Source organism: Schistocerca serialis, chromosome 3 (assembly GCF_023864345.2).
Source record: "Schistocerca serialis cubense isolate TAMUIC-IGC-003099 chromosome 3, iqSchSeri2.2, whole genome shotgun sequence".
Lineage (NCBI taxonomy): Eukaryota > Metazoa > Arthropoda > Insecta > Orthoptera > Acrididae > Schistocerca > Schistocerca serialis.
The window spans coordinates 365,509,325-365,530,539 of record NC_064640.1 but is presented as its reverse complement, the minus strand read 5'-3'; the positions used below and the strand labels follow the sequence as shown (position 1 = coordinate 365,530,539).

At 41.7% G+C, this 21,215-nt stretch overlaps 1 protein-coding gene across 1 annotated transcript in view; it reads left to right on the top strand.

The window, feature by feature from the left end:
• The window catches only part of LOC126470181 (pyruvate dehydrogenase (acetyl-transferring) kinase, mitochondrial), a 375,871-nt gene that overhangs the window by 330,343 nt on the left and 24,313 nt on the right, over positions 1-21,215 (top strand). Inside the window, exon 4 of the mRNA XM_050097837.1 lies at positions 10,344-10,514. Within this exon, the coding sequence (XP_049953794.1) occupies positions 10,344-10,514 (171 nt within the window). The remainder of the gene's footprint in view (positions 1-10,343; positions 10,515-21,215) is intronic.

Here is a 21,215-nt window from a genome sequence, read left to right as displayed (position 1 = left end):
AGAGGTTTTACACCAGATTTAGATCTGGGTATAGCTTGGCCACTTCAAAAATTTGATTTTCTTTAGCTGGGAGTGTGTTTTGAATCACTCTCCTACTGAAATATCCAATTATGTGGATATTCCTCCTCCCATTTGGAACCATATTCTTTTCTAAAATGCCATCGTACAGGGAATGGTCCATTTTGCCTTCTATTTGAACTAGAGGATCAACCCCACATCTAGGAGAACATTCTCACACGATGACACTGCCACCACTGTGCTCAATGCTTGGTACTGAGTACTTTTTGCCAACTCTTGGGTTTTTATGCTTGACATACATACTCCACAGCACCAGAAGAAAATGTATTAAATTTCCTTTGATCACTCCATAAAACATTAGACCAATCTGTAGCAGTCCAAATTTGATGTTTCTTTGCAAACACTATCCTGGCCTTCCTGTCAACAGAGTATCCTTTGCGTTTTGGCCTGCTTCTTGTTTTCTCTACTAATAAACAAACACTGTCTGATTACCTAAGTGACATTAGTTAATGAATAACATACCACTAAAGCAAATTAAAAAATACTCTTCAGATAAAGGAATATATACTTACATTGTTATTGTATGACCTTGCTTGTCTCCTAGATATGTGACCACAGTGGCATGAAGCTCTTGATGGAGTCATACAATTATAAGCTGATCTGATGGCATTACATTTTCCTGGACACATATCAGTCTCAACTTGATCTTCGATAAGGATAGAAGCTGAAGGAATGAATTAAAATTTGGTTAGCACATCTGCTTAGTAAGCAGGAGACCTAGGTTAAAGTTATTTTGATTAATTACTTCAGCTTCTATCCTTACCAAACAGTTATATATGTTGCCCTGTTGTGACTGCATGCAAACAGTACTGACAACATAACATCGCAAATATAAAATACTTTTGAGCACCACTGTAGATAGCATGTTTCCATTCTTCTGCACCAGGTATGGAAAGGGTGTTCTCCACAGTTTTTGTATCCTCTATTTGATCTGAAGTTCCAGCAGAGAAATAAGTCTCATAATCATTAAATATTTTAGAATGAATTTATTGCTCTGCAGTGGAATGAGTGCTTATATGAATCTTCATGGTAGATTAAAATTGTGTGCCAGGTAATTACTCAAACCCAAGACCTTTGCCTTTCATGGACAAGTACTCTACCAGCTGAGCTACCCGAACACTACTCATGACCCATCGTCACAGCTTTACTTCTACCAGGACCTCATCTCCTTTTTTGCTGGAATTCTGGTCCCCACAAGTTTCATGTGAGAGCTTCTGTGAAGTTTGGAAGATAGGAGATGATGTACTGGTGTAAGTAAAGCTGAGAGTCATGAGTCATGTTGGGTAGCAAAAGACAAAGACCCCAGTTTGAAGTCCCAGTCCAGTGTACAGTTTTAATCTGCCAGGAAATTTCCTCAAATATTCTATTTGGTTTGAACTGCCATTGTAATCCTCTAATCTTCTTCACTTCATCTTCTTGTGATTATTAGTTTCTTCATCTGGCAAACTGAGTTTTCTGAAATATCACGTAAATCTTCTCATGCTATAGGATCAAGGGTCTCTTTTTTCCTTCATCTTCCTCCACTGAACTCATGTCCTCTTGATGATTTCAATTTCTACACCATTAACATTTTCCATTATTGTCACATTTATGCTTATCAATACATCATTTGCTTCAGTATCATAAGCCTACAGCCTTCAGCAGTGTTGCGCTATATCGCAATAAGATAATTTCTTTTGCCTTTTTATGCAATCTTGTGCTCATAACTTTGTGAATGTGCATCATGTCCTTGTGTCTAATTATGCTGAGAGGACTAATGTTTGGTTTCTCTCCACTCCACACTTCATAGGTTGTTTTATTCCCTAAAATTAAACTTACTGACCTATTCTAAAAATATAATGCAGTAATAACTGCTTCAGCCCAAAACCTTTTATAAAGTTTACCATGAAATAGTATACATATTGCCTTTTCTATCACAGTTCTGTTTAAACACTCTGCTGAACCATTTTGTTCTTGTGTATAACCATTAGTTGGTTGACGTATAACCTCATGCTTTTTTTCAGCACACTGCCAAATCTTAAACAACAGGATTCTTTGCCGTCATCTGTTATCATTGTTTTGGTTTTTCTTCTTGCTGATCTTCTGCCATTTTTTTGAAATTCTTGAAATTTCATCCTTTGTCAATACACAAATCTTATTTGGCTATAATTATCTTCCAAAATGAGAAACTACGGTGTGCAACAAAATTAAATGATCACTTCTTCAAAAGACTGTAATTGTTTCCCATTGTGACATATAAGTTTGAAATTCTGCTCAAAGGTGCCTACAATTTTCCTCTGTAATGTTGCAATAGTGTGGTGCTCTGCAATATCATCCTCAGACTCAGCAGTGCTCTAAACAGCAAGGTGACATCACCATATGTGAAAAAAAAATCCACATTTCAGAGGTTAATGTGAGGTGTAAGGTGAGTTAATGATGTCACATTGGCACCAAATTTCACCACATCCTCTGTGATGGAGGTCAGAACCATGACACCTAGCATTGAAATCACAGTTTTATTATGGGTAGCTAAGGAAGACATTTCAGACATGCCGCTGCTCAGAATTGACCCTACTATAAGAACATCTTGGTGCTTCAACCCCATTGAATGTGATCTGATCCCTTTGGAGTGTAGTATGATTGTGATTTTTGCTCTGGTATACAAGATAGAACCACAAAGAAAAGTTCAAAGCTATTTGATGAAATTTGAACATGATCCAAAGCAGCAAAGGATGTTTATCGTTTTCAGCTATCCTGTTTCGAGACCTTCTGTGACATTGTCAAGGAGGGGGAAAGGGAGGGGGGGGGCGGGGGTGCACCACATGTCATGCACATGAATAAAATGTCAAAGGGTCCCTCTAAGACACCCCAGTTGAGCAACACTCTCCATGCCACCCAAGCAGCTTTGTTTAGCATGTTAAAATTATACCTGTCAAAAATCACCTTGAGGCTGAAGCTCTTTTATCTGTGTTTGCTTTAACAATACATACGTTTTTGGATGGGGTTCACCTTTAGCGAAACACTATTTTTTTTTTTTTTTTTTTTTTATCCCAAACATGTTTCACAGCAGTTGCAGCGTCATCAGTGGATTTTTCACTTTATGGCAGGTATGAATACATACATACATACATACATACATACATCGCAGCTCTTTGGTGGGTTTGTGCTTGGCTACCACCGGGCCCCAGCCTTTGCAACATCTTTTTCCTTCCACGCTGCATGTCTAAACTCTTGCTATTCTTTTTCCCCTCACTTTGGGAACATGTGTGGGATGTTTTTGGAAATGTGTTCTTCATTTTCAGTACCCAATATCAGAACAGTCTCTCCACTGTTTTTCATTCCTTTTTTCTTTCTTCATTTCCCCTCTTTTATCCTTCATCCACTTCGGCATTTGAGGTTCCTCTTTTTCTTCTTCCTCCATGTGCGCTCCTGAGGGCCAGCCTATGCGTCTGACGCCTAACAGGTGACTGGGTAATACGTAATTCCCAGCCCCAGGTTGACAGATAGGTTCGCACATATCCCCTGGTACAGCTCAGGCACAGGGAGGGGTGATTTCCTGAGTGCTACCTTCCCAAACTGCTGATTGGTCCCTCTATCAGGTGTTCGGGAAGTATGACCTGAGGTGTGAACATCACCTATGGTGGGTGTGCCTCCTTCTGCAGGGGGGGGGGGGGGGCAGTTGGAAGGAGTGAGCCATCGGAGACACTGGCAATCGTGGGGAATTTTCTCACAATGAGCCAATCATATTCTTCACAGTCAATGTCTATTAAACATAAACAGAATGAGGCTAATAATTCAAAGCTGCACCATGGTTCTTTGTGATTTCACATACTGGAGACAGTCAGTCCTCTGTTATGGTAAATCCATTTATTATTCAGAAAGGTGTTGAAGCAGTTGATGACTCTGTGAGATCTTGCTCTTGTTTATGCAATGGCACTTTGCTTTTGGAGACTACTTCTGAATCTCAACCACAACAACTGCTTCCAGCTTCACTCCTCCATGGCTATCCTGTTTGTGTCAAGGCCCATTGAATGCTGAATTCTACCCATGGTGTTATTTACACTAAGCTGCTCAATGGTCTGACTGATGTATAAATTCAGACATAGCTCCCTGATCAGGGTGTCATTGCAGTCCATTGGGTGATGAAAAAGGTAGATGCATCTGTAGCACCCACATGCACTCTTTTCCTCACTTTTGATAGAGTGGTGCTTCTGTCAAAGATCAAAGCAGGTTACGAAGTTATTGCAGTACAACCATACATTCTGAACCCATCGCATTGCTAGTGTCATAATTACAGCCATACTTGAATGTCCTGTCAACACCCAGCCAAAAGTGTAACCTGTGGTAGGGATGCTCACAAGGGTGATTGTTTGACTCCTTCTGCCCACTGTATCAACTGCAATGGTGACCATGCCGCCTCCTTCTGAGATTGTCCATGTATCTTGATGAGCAGGCTGTCCAGGAGATCCGGGTGAAGGAAAAAGTACCATACCTGGTCGCTTGCAAGTTGTTGGCTAATTGGAAACCCTGCATTCTACTATCTGGCACTTACAGTACTGTTCTTGCTACATCTCACTCCACAGAGGACATGGTCACGCAGACATGCAACCTCAAATTCAGCACTGCAGTTGTAAAATTGCCTAGTGTCATGTTGTCGTCCTCACCTCCTTCCCCAGCTGTGCAACAAGCCACCAAACTTCCGCCTCATCTGGCAAACTCATTTGCCACACAGCTGGCAGGCTGGAAAGGACTGAAAGAATACTCCCGTGAAGACTTCCTACATCCCTCCAGCCAACAAACATCTGTGTCTTCTTCTGCCAACTGTAAAGGGTCCAAGAAGTCAAACAAAGGCAAAATGTCTTCTCCTTCACTGACTTGGAGCTTCTCTTTGACAGTGTTGTCACATGATACCCTCGCCTGACCAACCTTCGTGTCACCTGTGCACACCGCCAGCCATTTTTCCACTTTTGAATTCCACTTACAGACAGAAGCAGAATGCATCTGTAGATCTCATGGAGCAGGATCCTCCAGTCTCTGCACCCTGTAGCAGTTAGTCTTTGAAAGCTGTCACTCGGCAGCCACCAAGGTGACACTGGCTCATTTTTTTTCTCTCCTCCTATTTACTTGTCAAGACTCTCCTCCAATGGAACATTCTTGATCTTCTTCTGAGGACAGCATTCCATCTCATGGGGGGAGTCATGCCGCTCATCCAGGATAATGATCACAGTCAACCCATCTCCCTGACTATCCAGCTTCAAGCTGTTGCAGTGCGCATTTTCCTTCCAAACTTGACCTTTCCCCTTGCTACCATTTACATCCCTCTGTCATTCGATGTCACCACGGCAGACTTCCTCCAGTTTATTGGGTAGCTCCCTCATGCCTTTCTGGCTTTAATGCACACCATTCCCTTTGGGGTTCTCCCAGAACCTATCAGAGAGGTGCCCTCTTGGCTGACCTGCTCAGTCAACTTAACCTCATCTGCCTTAGCATGGGAGCACCCCCATTCCTTTCACACTCCAGGCACACCTGTTCCTATATGGACCTCTCCTTCCACACTGCCCAGCTTGCCCATCATCTCGAGTGGTCCATTCTCTCTGACACATACTTGAGTGACCATTTCCCATGCGCTATTCTTTTACTGACTCGTATCCAAGCTACGTGCAAACCCAAATCACAACTTTCTAAGATTGACTGTAGACCTTACTCCTCCCTAGCGATGAACAACATTCCTGAGTTGTGATGACCAGGTAGAATATTTCATAAATGTTTTCCTAACCACCACAGAACATTCCATTCCTCACACTTCATCTTTACCGCACCATGTCCCAGCCACTTGGTGGACTTAGGTGTCCCACGACACAATTCGTGTGTGCATACGTGCTCTCTGGGTTCTTAACCATCATCCTATGATGAGAAACTGCATTCATTATAAACAATTGTGTGCACAGTGTTGTTGCATTCTTTGGGATAGCAAAAAAGCTAGTTAGATTTCAGTCACTAGTTCTTTTAAAAGTTCTTTTCCCTCTTCCATTGTGTGGGCCAACCTCTGATGGCTCTCTGGGACCAAGGTTTGTTCCCAATTTCCAGCCTGGCAGTAGCAGACATCATAGTGGACCCTACTGCTATCTCCAACGCCTTGGACTGTTATTTTGCAGAGATTTTGAGCTGCGCCCACTATCACCCTGCCTTCCTCTATTGGAAACGAGTTGAGGAGGATTGGGCGATACCCTTGCCTTCTCACAATCATGAGTGCTACACTGCCCCTTTTACTATGAGGGAGCTAGATCATGCTCTCACTTCATCCTGATCCTTTGCTCCAGGGCCATATGATGTTCACATTCAGGTGTTGGAGAATATTTCTCTTAAGGGCAAGCAAATTGTCCTTCATATGTACTATCGCATCTGGGAGAGGGCAAATTTCCCAGACACTGTCATGAAGCCACTGTCATACACATACCTGAGGCCGGTAAGGACAAACACCTTCCTTGCGGCTACTGCCCCATTTCTCTACCAGCTGTGTTCATGGCATGTATGATTCATGCCTGGCTGGTGTGGTGGCTTGAGTCTTGCAATTTACTGACCAATGCATAATGTTGATTTAGAGCATGTCATTCTGCAGTTGACCATCTCATCACTTTGTCAACCAATGTCATGAGTAGTTTTCAGTGTAAATACCAGACTGTGGCATTCCCCCCCCCCAAACTGGAGAAAGCCTAAGAGGAGGATTGATATCCTCCATATGCTCTATGTGTGGAGCTTCCGTGGCCGCATGCTGCATTTCCTTCAGGAATTTTTAAAAGAGAGGTTTCAAGGTATGTGTGGGTTCTGCCTTGTTGGACACCTTTATCCAGGAGAACAGTGTGCCTCAGGGTTCTGTCCTGAGTGTCATCCTCTTTGCTATTGCCATTAACCCTATTATGGCTTGCCTCCCACCGGGCATCTCCAGCTCCCTGTTTGTTGATGATTTTGTGATCCGTTGCAGTTCTCCTCGAGTGGTGTCTTCTGTGATGTCTCAATTGTCTTTATGCATGGAGTACTGAAAATGGCTTTAGCTTTTCAACTGACAAATCTGTTTATCTTAATTTCTGGCAGAGCAGTTGGTTTTTTTCCACTGTCTTTACATCTTGGGCCTGTTGCTCTTTCATTCATTGAAACTACGAAATTCCTGGGGCTCATACTCGATAGGAAACTTTCTTGGTCCTGGCATTTGTCTTACATGGCTGCCCACTGTACACAGTCCCTCGATGTCCTACGTGTCCTCAGCGGTACATCCCGGGGAGCAAATCGGATCTCCCTCCTCCATTTGTACTGGTCCCTTGCTCTTTCAAAACTAGACTACGGGAGTCTCATTTATGCATCTGGACATCTGTCCCTCTTATGTTGTCCCACTACTATCCACCATCACGTCACCTGTTGGGCCACTGGCACCTTTTACACTAGACTGGTTGATTCAATACTATCCACCATATTGTGGTATCCGTTTGGCCACTGGTGCCTTTTACACTAGTCTGGTTGAGAGTCTGTATGCAAAAACTGTGAACAACCACTGTCATACCGCCATGACTTTCTCCTCAGCAGATATGCATGCCACTTGTCTGCTATGCCTGGCAACCCATCCTATGCCTCCTTCTTTGATGACGTCAATGATTGCCAGTATGGGGTGTGTCCCTCTTCTCTGCTACCTCCTGGAATTCGGTTTCAGCTCTTGCTCCAGCAATTTAACTTCACACTACCTGCCACTTTCCTGATGGGTATGAGCCCTTCACCACCTTGTCTTTGTTTGGTGGCCCGTGTTCACCTTGGGCTTCATTCGCTTCCTAAGGACACTACTCTAGCCTCACTCTATCACCATAAGTTTCAAGACCTTGACACAGAACTTCACTTCTGTGTACACTGATGGCTCTCACTGACTGGTGTCGGATGTGCCTTCATCATTGTCAGTGATGATTTTCAGTATCGGCTTCTGGAATACTACTTATTATTTACAGAAGAGCTCTTTGTCCTGTATCAGGCCATGCAGTACATCAGGTGACACAGGCTTTTGAATTGTGTCATCTGCTCTGACACTATGTACCCTTCAGGGCCCTGTGTGCTGTACACCGTCCATCCCTTAGTGGAGTGGGTCCAGGAAAGCTGTCACTTGCTCACTCTTGATGGAGCCACTGTGATGTTTATGGGTTCCTGGTCATACCAGTCTGATGGAAAATGAGGCTGCTGAAGCTGCAACGAAGGCTGCAGTCCTTGTACCTCAGCTCACTAATTCTTCCATTCCCTCTGATGATCTTTGTGTTGCTGTCTGTCAGCAGGTGGTGTCACTTTGGTATCGCCACTGGCCCTCCCTTCATGGGAGCAAGCTCTGGGGAATCAAGCCTATCCCAGTGGCTTGGCCGACCTTCTCTTGGCCCACTCAGCATGAGGAGATCATTTTGGCTAAGTTGCATATTGGGCAGTGTCTTTTTAGCCATCGTCATTTGTTAAGTGGTGATCCCCAACCACTTTGTGCTCATTGCCTTCAACCTTTGATGGTTTGCCATTTATTGACCGAATACCCTTTTTTTAACCACTTATTTTCTCATTTGTGTTTGCCATCTGAGTTATCACCCATTTTGGAGAATTAAATGTGGTCTGTCGACTGCATTTTAGGTTTTATCTATTGTACCAGTATGGTAAAGGACATTTTATCTTTAGTTTAAGACCTCTGTTCTTCTATTGTGTTTTATGGATCCTTCTCTAAGTCCCTGTTTTTAGCTGTCTTTCCTTCTGTCTATTGGGCTTAACGTGTAGTTGTTTTTACCTCCTTTTTTTTGTCTGTGTTCTATGTTTCTAACATGGGCACGTATGACCTAGTTGTTTTTGCACTGTAAAACAAAACAAACAATTCAGACTGAAGATAACAACAACAACAACAGCAACAACAAAATCAGAATCATGAATGACTGTACACAGAAGTGCAGCATTGTCTTTTGTAGGTCACTATAGTATTAGAATCCTGATTAGGACATTGAAATGCAACAATTTTATAGGCAGTAATGTCATCATCATGGTTCAAACCTGCTTCCAGCCATCCTGATTTAGGTTTCCCCTAATTTCCCTAAATCACTTCAGGCAAATGCCAGGATGGTTCCTTTGAAAGGGCACGGCCAATTTCCTACCCCATCCTTCCATATTCCGAGCATGTACTCCATCTCTGATGATCTCATTATCAACAGGACATTAAACACTGATCTCATCCTCCTCCTTCTTTCATGGAAGAATACTAACTCGTGCCTTTGTTCATACTCGTATGTCTGTTTATGCTATTTGAAAGGTAACAGAAGAGGGCTATAATATCTCAAACTTTTGGCAAGATATAGTTGTTGAATCCTCACACTTGTCTTTGCCAGTTTATATATGATTTCTCTTATTTTTTGTTGATGAAGAGGTTTTTCTGGCACCAAAATTCTGGTAGAATGCAGTGACTGTTCTGCTGGATGTGTGGTTCCATGTTTTCCTATTATGTGAGCAATGACTAACTGCCTATGCTCAAGACTAGACTATAATCCTGTACATAATACAGGTTTATTCCTTCATAAAATAAAACAGCAACTAACTGCATTTGATAATGCTATTTGTTCACATAAATAGTGCCATTACTGGTTTCAAATGGACAAGTTCCCTGGGGTGGGGGATAAAATGTGAAAACCAATGTAAACTACAATACAAAAATGCATCTTAATGTGAAACAGCCATCTGATGATGAACCTGTTGGCTTAAAACTGGTAAGAGTGCTATTTATGTGAGTAAACAGCATTACCAATAGTGGCTGGTTGCTGTTTCCTTCTCAGCAAGAATCAACCTGTATTTTGTACACAACCATGGCCTCAAAATGTCAGTTTTTGACAAAATTGCCTGTGCATAATGTCTCAACATACAGTAAATCTTTATCAGAAACACATTTTGTAAAACTGTGATAGCAATGTTGTGTTCTTTATTCATGGATCTTCAATAATATGTTGAAAACTAAACAAAGAAAAACTGCTCTTTAGTGAAGTAAGATACTGATTTATAACTTTTGTACTTACTGTGCAAAATATGAATTTCATGTACACCTAAGAACTCTAATCTGATCTTCTGTGTGGCCCGAATGAGTTACTATTGTGTGGTGGCTTTTTTAAGGGGGGGGGGGGGGGGGGAAACTAAACATAATATAGGCTTTGTATTTATGACAGTTGAAGGGGAAAAGACAAACAATAAACAGGAATATGTGTAGATGTATTTATTGCTACTTTGCGTATTTTATGTTTCAGCTCTACTGTTTGGTGGACAACTTGATGGTCAACTGAATAGTCGCCATATTGGTTGCATTGACCCACAGTGTGATCCAGTCAGTGTGGTTCAAGATGCTTATGAACATGCTCGATTCCTCTGTGACCAATATTATTTTGCTTCACCTGAGCTTATCATTCATCAACATAACGGTTAGTTGACTATGATCTGATTAAGGGTGACTTCTATGTACCAGTAACATAGATCATTTGCCAGTTACCTGTATTTTTGTTATCAAAAACTTCTATTTCCTATTTTTGACACTGAATGACAACCTAAATGGAAAATATGATTTATATATAAGCCTCACTATGTAAATATTTCAGTTGGTGACAGCTAAAAGCGATGAATTGATGATGTTAGAGTGAATTTTCTTATCTAGTACTCTCAATATTGATCCAAAACATAAAAAAGTAAAAATTAAAGCCTGAAAACAAGTATGAGGACAGATAAAATAAAGAACCTCTTACTTGTAATATGAAGTGTGTGAATGTGTGGTAATCGAATTACTCCCCAAAACATAAAGAATATGTTAATATTATTTGATGACAGACGCTTTCCTCTAAATGTAGAGAAATGAAGGGAAGGGCGAGAGAGAAAGTTACATGATGATATCAATTGTTGATTATTCATTTGTGGACAATTTCACTTATTTGTTAAAACACCTTTGTAATAAAACTGTAAACCCAATATAGGGATGTTTTTCCTGAGAGTATGCTGCACATTGAACAGATGCGTTGCTGCAGCTTGTATAATGGAGACTTACATCATTTCTGCACCTTCAGGTGTTAAAAAATTCACCCAACTGCTAGTGAAGATATTTAGCTCTGTACACCACCCCAACACATTGCTTTTCAGCACGCTGTTTCTACTATCATCAAACTTGTCTTATTCTACTAAATTCATGTGATTGTATGACTGATTTCTAGCGAAATGAATATGCAGTAAAAGTTGTTCTGCAAACTGAATTGTTATTCTTTTATGATGAGCACATTCATTGCTAAATTCATAGTTTGATCCTGATGTTGCTGACTCCACAATACACAGGCCCATCTCTGCATTGCCATGTGTGGGATACATACTGCTGTACACAAGGCATACACAAAAATTGTTCTAATCCTCCAGTACACAGTTCGTTCGGAAACTATTACATCTGCGTCTATGTCTGCATCTACATCTATACTCCAGAAACTACTGCAAAATACATGGCAGAGGGTACTTTGCATAATGTCACTTATTAGGGCTTCTCTTCATTGCTTTTGCATACAGAGGATGGGAAGAATGATTCCTTAAACTCATGAAGCACATTGTAAATAGTTTAATCTTGTTTTTGTGCCCCCTATAGGAGTGATATGTAGGGAATTGTATGTTCTAGATTCTTCACATAAAACTGTTTCCTGGAACTTTGTAAGTAGGTTTTCTGTAATATGTTATCAAGTGTGTGCCAGTTCAGGTTCTTCACAATCTCTGTGAAGCTTTCCTGTGGGTCAATCAAACCTGTGGCCATTCATGCTGCCCTTCTCTGTAGCCATTCAATATCTTGTGTTAGTTCTATTTGATATTGATCCTTCACACTTCAGAAATATCAGAGTATAGATCACAGGGGAGTTTTCTAAACAGTTTCCCTGGCAGAGTGATTGAATTTTCCCAATTTCCTATCAACAAACTGAAGTTTGCCACCTGCTTTACAACTAGCTTATGTGATCATTCCCTTCCATATCCATACAAATTGTTGCACCCATATATTTGTATGAATTGTCTGCATTCCAGCTGTGACTCACCGATGTTTTAGTGGTAGGATGCTACAAGGTGCATGCAACGTATAACACCTCAAGATGTTTTCAGAGGACTGGTAACAGATGGAAACAGCTGGTTAGTTTTAAAATATGCATATACATATTGGGAATATGTGACAGAGATGGCAGAAGCATACAATACACAGAACTCTAGTGGCAGCAATGAGAGTGAGGACTGTTTTGATATTTAAAGTGGCAGCATTTCACTACAAGAACAGTGTGTAATCATTCATTTTCTCCATTTGTGTGGTGTGACACTGATTCGAATTCCTCACCAGCTGAGTAAGACATGTGGTGATGATGTCATGGATGTGTGTTATTGGTGCTGATGGGTGCAACAGTTCAAAGAAGGTGGAAAATCATGTGGCAGCAAACAAGACAATCTCAGGCTTGCTGGTCTGACAATATAGTCAAGTGAATGTAGAAAGTTGTTTTGGAGGATTGCTGAATGAGTGTGGATCACATCACCTCCAAAATTGACATTTCCATTGGGGCCTGTGCACACAGTCCTGCATGAAGACATAAACCTGCATGAAGACGTAAAATGCTAAAAGTGACCTCCAGGTGTGTGCCAATAGATGACCACAAGGCTGTGCATGTGGCATGTTGCCAGGTAATGTTGATGCAAGATGACAGCATGAGTGGGACTTCCTTTTCATCAGTTGGGACAATGGATGAGACAGCAGTCTCAAAATTGGAGTGCCTGTTTGTCTAATGGAAACACACATTTACACACACAACCACCACAAAAAAAAGGAAAAAAATGGGTAAGGACCAGTGCTGAAAAAATGATGGTGGCCATATTCTGAGGCAGTAATGGCATAATACTTGCTCGTTATGTTCCAAATGGCAGTATGGTGACAGGTGCATCCTACCCAGATGTTTTGAAGAACAAGTTCCTTCGAGCATTGCATGAAAAATGGTCAGAAAAGACTGCACCAAGACAATGTACCAGCACACTGGATGAACGCAATGCTGCAGTTTCTTCATGACAACTCTGAAGTGATTTCTCATGTTCCCTTCTCACCTGAACTGGTTCCTAGTGACTTTTGTCTGTTTCCAATGATGAAAGGTACTCTCTGTGGATGCGCATGCACTAGCCATGCTGCTGTTGCATCAGTGATTTTCCAGTGGTCAAAGCAGATGCCTAAATAAATGTTTTCAGCAGCCATGGAATCATGGTGTTTCAAAATTTTCGTGTGATTAGTTTGCAATAAATAAAATTAGTCATTATAACTTGAAAGCACCTTGTACTATTCTGCATTTTGTGAAGTGAACAATTTTACATTTCTTATGTTTAAAGTAAGTTGCCAATCTTTGCAGCATTTTGAAATCTTATTAAGAACAGATTGAAGCTGAGGAAACTGCAAAAAGGTGGGAATTTAAGGAGATGGGACCTGGATAAACTGAAAGAACTAGAGGTTGTACATAGTTTCAGGGAGAGCATAAGGGAACAATTGACAGGAATGGGGGAAAGAAATACAGTAGAAGAAGAATGGGTAGCTTTGAGGGATCAAATAGTGAAGGCAGCAGAGGATCAAATAGGTAAAAAGACGAGGGTTAGCAGAAACCCTTGGGTAACAGAAGAAACATTGAATTTAACTGATGAAAGGAGAAAACATAAAAATGCAGTAAATGAAGCAGGCAAAAAGGAATACAAACGTCTCAAAAATGAGATCGACAGGAAGTGCAAAATGGCTAAGCAGGGATGGCTACAGGACAAATGTAAGGATGTAGAGGCTTATCTCATTAGAGGTAAGATAGATACTAAACTTCCTGGCAGATTAAAACTGTGTGCCCGACCGAGACTCGAACTCGGGACCTTTGCAAGGCAAAGGTCCCGAGTTTGAGTCTCGGTCGGGCACACAGTTTTAATCTGCCAGGAAGTTTCATATCAGCGCACACTCCACTGCAGAGTGAAAATCTCATTCTGGAAGATAGATACTGCCTACAGGAAAATTAAAGAGACCTTTGGAGAAAGGAGTACCACTTGCATGAATATCAAGAGCTCAGATGGAAAACCAGTTCTAAGCAAAGAAGGGAAAGCAGAAAGGTGGAAGGAGTATATAGAGGGTTTATACAAGGGCGATGTACTTGAGGACAATATTATGAAAATGGAAGAGGATGTAGATGAAGATAAAATGGGAAATATGATACTGCGTGAAGAGTTTGACAGAGCACTGAAAGATCTGAGACGAAACAAGGCCCCTGGAGTAGACAACATTCCATTAGAACTGCTGACAGCCTTGGGAGAGCCAGTCCTGACAAAACTCTACTATCTGGTGAGCAAGATGTATGAGACAGGTGAAATTCCCTCAGACTTCAAGAAGAATATAATAATTCCAATCCCAAAGAAATCAGGTGTTGACAGATGTGAAAATTACCGAACTATCAGTTTAATAAGTCACAGCTGCAAAATACTAACGTGAATTCTTTACAGACAAATGGATAAACTTATTGAAGCCAACCTCGGGGAAGATCAGTTTGGATTCCGTAGAAATGTTGGAACACGTGAGGCAATACTGACCTTACGACTTATCTTAGAAGAAAGATTAAGGAAAGGTAAACCTACGTTTCTAGCATTTGTAGACTTAGAGAAAGCTTTTGACAATGTTGATTGGAATACTCTCTTTCAAATTCTGAAGGTGGCAGGGGTAAAATACAGGGAGAGAAAGGCTATTCACAATTTGTACAGAAAGCAGATGGCAGTTATAAGAGTTGAGGGGCATGAAAGGGAAGCAGTGGTTGGGAAGGGAGTGAGACAGGGTTGTAGCCTATCCCCGATGTTATTCAATCTGTACATTGAGCAAGCAATAAAGGAAACAAAAGAAAAATTTGGAGTAGGTATTAAAATTCATGGAGAAGAAATAAAAACTTTGAGGTTCGCCGATGACATTGTAATTCTGTCAAAGACAGCAAAGGACTTGGAAGAGCAGTTGAATGGAATGGACAGTGTCTTGAAAGGAGGGTATAAGATGAACATCAACAAAAGCAAAACGAGGATAATGGAATGTAGTCGAATTAAATCAGGTGATGCTGAGGGAATTAGATTAGGAAATGAGACACTTAAAGTAGTAAAGGAGTTTTCCTATTTGGGGAGCAAAATAACTGATGATGGTCGAAGTAGAGAGGATATAAAATGTAGACTGGCAATGGCAAGGAAAGCATTTCTGAAGAAGAGAAATTTGTTAACATCGAGTATATATTTAAATGTCAGGAAGTCCTTTCTGAAAGTATTTGTATGGAATGTAGCCATGTATGGAAGTGAAACATGGACGATAAATAGTTGACACAAGAAGAGAATAGAAGCTTTTGAAATGTTGTGCTACAGAAGAATGCTGAAGATTAGATGGGTAGATCACATAACTAATGAGGAGGTATTGAATAGAATAGGGGAGAAGAGGAGTTTGTGGCACAACTTGACAAGAAGAAGGGACCGGTTGGTAGGCCATGTTCTGAAGCATCAAGGGATCACAAATTTAGCATTGGAGGGTAGTGCGTGGAGGGTAAAAATCGTAGAGTGAGACCAAGAGATGAATACATTAAGCAGATTCAGAAGGATATAGGCTGCTGTAGGTACTGGGAGATGAAGAAGCTTGCACAGGATAGAGTAGCATGGAGAGCTGCATCAAACCAGTCTCAGGAATGAAGACCACAACAACAAACATTAAGAACGGACAGAAAATTTGTGGAGCTTTCTTTCAGACAGTACTATATTATAGATAACTACATCGTCTCCAAAGAGTCTGAGGCTATTATTAATGTTGTTTACTCATTGATATACATCATGAACAGCAAGGGTCCCAATTCACTTGTAGGGGAATGCATGAAGTTGTTTCTGTGTCCATGAATATCTCCTCATTCTAGATGACATACTGTGTCAATACAGTCACAAATTTTGCTTGATAACCTGTATGTTCTTTCTTTGGCTAATAAGCATTGGTGTAGTACTGAACTGAATGCTTTTTGGTAGTTAAGAAATGCTGCACCTATCAGATTGCCCGAATCCCTGGTCTTCAGGATGTCACATGAGATATGTGTGCATGAGTTTTACATTATCAATGTTTTCAGAATCCATGCTGATTGGCATGGAGCATATTATTTTATTAAAGATACCTTATTATGCTTGAGCTCAGTATATGTTCTAAGATTCTACAATAAAGAGATTGTAAAATATTGTACAGTAGTTTTATGGATCGCTTCTGCTACCTTTCTTGCAGTCAGGTGTGACCTGTGCTGTCTTTCAACTGTAGGGAACAGTTTTCTGTTTGAGGAATCTATCATATATTATGGTCAAAAGAGGGGTTAACTCAGTTGCAAATCATACATAGTTACTGATATGGAATCCATTGAGCCTAGAGCTTTGTTCAGTTTTAGCAATGTTACTGGTTTTTCAACACCGTAGACACTACTATCTCTTTTAATCATCTTTGCATCTGTGTAAGAATCATACTGGGTGACTTTAATTTGCACGTTTCTGAGAAGTGCTGTCTTGGCTGACCACCTCAATCAACTAAATCTCACCTGCCTTAACACTGCAGCACCCATGTTCCTTTCTGACTCCATGCAGACCAAACCTATTCCCATTTACACCTCTCCTTCTGCCCTGCCCAGCTTTCATGTTGCCTTGAGTGGTCTATTCTCTCTGACACATACTCAAGTGACTATTTTCTGTGTGCTATCCATTTGCTGACTCCTACCCCACCTGTGCAAACGTGAATGGCAGCTTTCTAAGGCCAACTGGAGGCTTTACTCCTATCTGGCAACCTTTGACAAAAAACTTTCTCCAGTTTTAGTGACCAGGTAGAATAGCTTACAAACATCATCCTTACTGCCACAGAACATTCCTCACACATCGTTTTTACCGTGCCATGTCCAAATCCTTTGGTGGACTGAGGCATGCCATGACACAATTCATGTGTTGAAATGTGCTCTCTGCATTTTTAACCGTCACCCTATGATGGCGAACTGCATTTGTTATAAATAGTTGTGTGTGCAATGTTGTCATAGTCTTTGGGATAGCAAAAAAGCTATCTGGATTTCCTTTAGTAGTTCATTTAACAGCCCCACTCTCTTCCGTCGTGTGGGCTAACCTCTGACAGTTCTCTGGGACCAGGGTCCATTCCTCAATTTCCAGCCTGACTGCAGCAGATGCTGTCATAGTGGACCCTATTGCTATCTCTAACACCTTGGGTTGCTATTTTGCAGAGATTTCGAGCTCCACCTACTATCACCCTACCTTCCTCCATTGGAAACATATGGAGGGGGCTGAGTTGATACCCTTGTCTTCTCACAATCATGAGTGCTACAATGCTGCTTCCACTATGAGGGAGCTAGATCGTGCTCTCACTTCATTCTGATCCTCTGCCCCAGGGCCAAACAATGTTCAAATTCAGATGTTGCACCACCTATCTCTTGTGAGCAAGAACTTTGTCCTTCATGTGTACAATCATGTCTGGACAGAGGACACATTTCCCAGACACTGGCATGAAGCCACTGTCATACCCCTACCTAAGCCCGGTAAGGGGACACACCTTCCTTCTAGCTACTGCCCCATTTCTCTCACCAGCTGTGTTTGCAAGGTGATGGAATGTATGATTCATTCCCGGCTGGTATGGTGGCTAGAGTCCCACAATTTTTGGTATCATCCATACTCCCTACACATGGGGCTTCTGAGGCCACCTGCCACATTTCCTTCAGGGTTTTTTAGGAGACAGAGTTTTCAAGGTATGTTTGGGTTCTGCCTTGTCAGACACCTTTATCCAGGAAAACAGAGTGCCTCAGGGTTCTGTCTTGGGCATCCTCCACTTTGCTGTCGCCATTGGTCCTATTATGGCCTGTCTCCCACAGACATCTCTGGCTCCCTTTCTGTGGATGATTTTGTGATCTGTTGCAGTTCTTCATGGGCTTGTCTCCTTGAGCAGTGTCTTCAGCATTGTATCAATCATCTTTACTCATGGAGCAATTGCTTTCATTGTTCCACTGACAAAACTGTTTGTATGAATTTCTGGCAGCACAATGGATTTCTTCCACCATCTTTACATCTTGGGCCTGTTGCTCTTCCACTTGTTGAAACCACAAAATTCCAGTGGCTCATTGGGGCCCATGCTTGATAGGAAACTTTCTTGGTCCTCCCGTGTGTCTTACCTGGCTGCGCACTATACCCAATCCCTCTATGGCCAATGTGTCCTTAGTGGTACTTCCTCGGAAGTGGATCAGACCACGCTCATCCATTTGTAGCGATCCCTTGCCCATTCCAGACTAGACTATGGATGTTTCATTTATGCATCTGCATGTCCTCCCATCTTGCGCCATCTCAACACAATCCACCATCGTGGCCTCCATTTGGCCACTGGTGCCTTTTACACTAGCCTGGTTGAGAGTCTGTCTGCAGTAGCTGCCAAACTACTGCTGTCATACCAACAAGATGGCCTAATTGGCAGATACACATGTTGTTTGTCTGCCACGCCTGACCACCCATCTATGCCTGCTTCTTTGACGACTCCTTTGGTCACCAGTATGGGGTGCGTCCCTCTTCTGTTACCTCATGAAGTTTGCTTTCAGCTACTGCTCCGGCAGCTTAACTTTGTGCTATTTGCCACTTTCCCGATGGGTGTTAACCCTTCACCACCTTGGCTTTGTGTCATGACCTATGTTCCCCTTGGGCTTCATTCGCTCACTAAGGACAGTACTTCAGACTTGATCTATCACTGTAAGTTTCAAGACCATCGCACAGAATTTCGCAATAGTAGCTTTGTGTACATTGATGGCTCTTGGACTGACCATGGTGTTGGGTGTACTTTTGTCACTGTCAGTGATAATTTTTGGTATCTGCTTCTGGAACACTGCTTAGTCTTTTCAGTGGAGCTCTTTGCCCTATATAAGGCCTCACAGTACAGCTGGTGACACAGACTTTTCAATTGTGTCATTTGCTCTGACACTTGCAGTGCCCTTCAGAGACTCTTTCTGCTGTACACCATCCATTTCTTAATACAATGGGTCCAGGAAAGCTTTCTCTTGCTCACTCTTGATGAAGCCACTGTGATGTGGATCGATGGGAACACTGGTCTGACAGGAAACGAGGTGACTGACACTGCTGCCATGGCTGCAGTCCTCGTACCTCAGTCCACTAGTTCTTCCACTCTCTCCAGTTATCTCTGTGTTGCCGTCTGTCAGCAGGTGGTGTCACTTTGGCATCACCACTGGTCCTCCCTTCATGGGAACAAGCTCTGAGGAATTACACCTCTCCCAGCACCTTGGCTGACCTCCTCTCGACGCACTCAGCATGCAGAGATCATTTTGGCTAGGTTGCACATTGGACAATGCCGTTTTAGCCATCACCATATGTTAAGTGGTGAACCCCCACCACTTTGTGCTTATTGCCGTCAACCTCTGACAGTTTGCCATTTCCTGATGGAATGCCCATTTTTTAACCACTTGCATTCTAATTTATTTTTTCCAACTGAGTTATGAACATACGTGCTGTTGACTGCATTTTATTTCTTATACATTGTGGCAATATGGTGAAGGACATTTACTCTTTAGTTCTGGACCTCTGTTGTCTGTATGGTGTATTTTATGGACCTTTCTCCAAGAGGAAGGCCCTGTTTTTAGCTGTCTTTCCTTCCATCAGTTGTGCTTTACATGTAGATACCTCTACTCCTTTTCTGTCTTTGTGTTCTATGGTTCTGATACGGAGGCATATAACCATAGTTGTTTTTGCACCCTAAAACAAAACAAACAAAAGTTCTCCTAAGTTTCTCCCCATATTCCTATCCAGAGCAAAATGTTTTGAGTTGTTCTTGAGATATGACACTATTCTCTCTCTATCTAGTTTACTGATCATATCACTCTAACTACTGTTTTTAAAGCAATGGAAATTCCAGGCTGGAATAATGACAGTATTATGAAAAGAATAGTTGATACTCACCATGTAATGGAGATGCTGGGTTGCGGACAGGTACAACAAAAGACTGTGAAACAAAGCTTTCAACCAAACAACCCTTCATTACATTGGGTTTCGCGCGCCCGCGCGTTTGCGTGTGTGTGTGTGTGTGTGTGTGTGTGTGTGTGTGTGTGTGTGTGTGTGTGTGTGTTTGTGTGTGTGTGTGTGTGTGTGTGTGTGTGTGTGTGTTGTTTTTTTTTTTTTTTTTTTTTTTTTTTTTTTTTCCTATTATGATGAAGACCTCTTTGGCCAAAAGCTTTGTTTGACAGTATTTTTGTTGTCTGACAGTATCTTTATCTGTGACTTAGCAACTCCACTATATGGTGAGTAGCAACTACCCTTTTTATAATATTGTGGCTACTGGTTTTAGTTGCGGACATCCTCAAACAGATGAACTTTATTTGTTGCCATTAAATGTAATACTTTGTTCCCTGATTGGCCTTCCAAACTACCTGTTCCAGGTGGTTCCCAGAGAAAGTGTTTAGCATTGTTTCTCAGGATGTCTTGTCATGTTCAACACTTACAAAACTACAACTATCTCAATCAAATATTGGATTATTAAAGTCCCCTCCATTCATGATACGAAGGACATTCAATAAGTAATGCAACAATTTTTTCTGAAAGCAGATTAGTTTTATTCAGGATTCCAATACACCATATTATTCCCCACTCTTTTCGCTACAAAATCTATTTTTCAACATAATCTCTGTTCAGTGCAATGGACTTACATCACCGTACTGGAAAGGCCTACGCCTGCATGGTACTACTTTACTGGTCACCATTGGGAGCCAACATATTGCTGCATCAATAACCTCATCATCATACACATACATGCATGCAGTTCTGTACAGATGGTCCTTTGTTGCTCTTTATGATCTTCTGTTAGGCAGTGAAGAACCCTGTGGGCACACTCCTATGAGTACACCAAATGATGGATGAGTGTGTCAGCACTACCAACAGAGATGTCACATTGCGCAGTGAAGTGGTTGATTGTGATATGTTAATCACCTTGAATGAGAGTGGCCACTCATTCCAACATGCAGGAGTCACAGCTGTGCGTGCCTGGCTGGCACACGGCAGATCGGACTGGTTTGCACGACCTTGTTGTGATG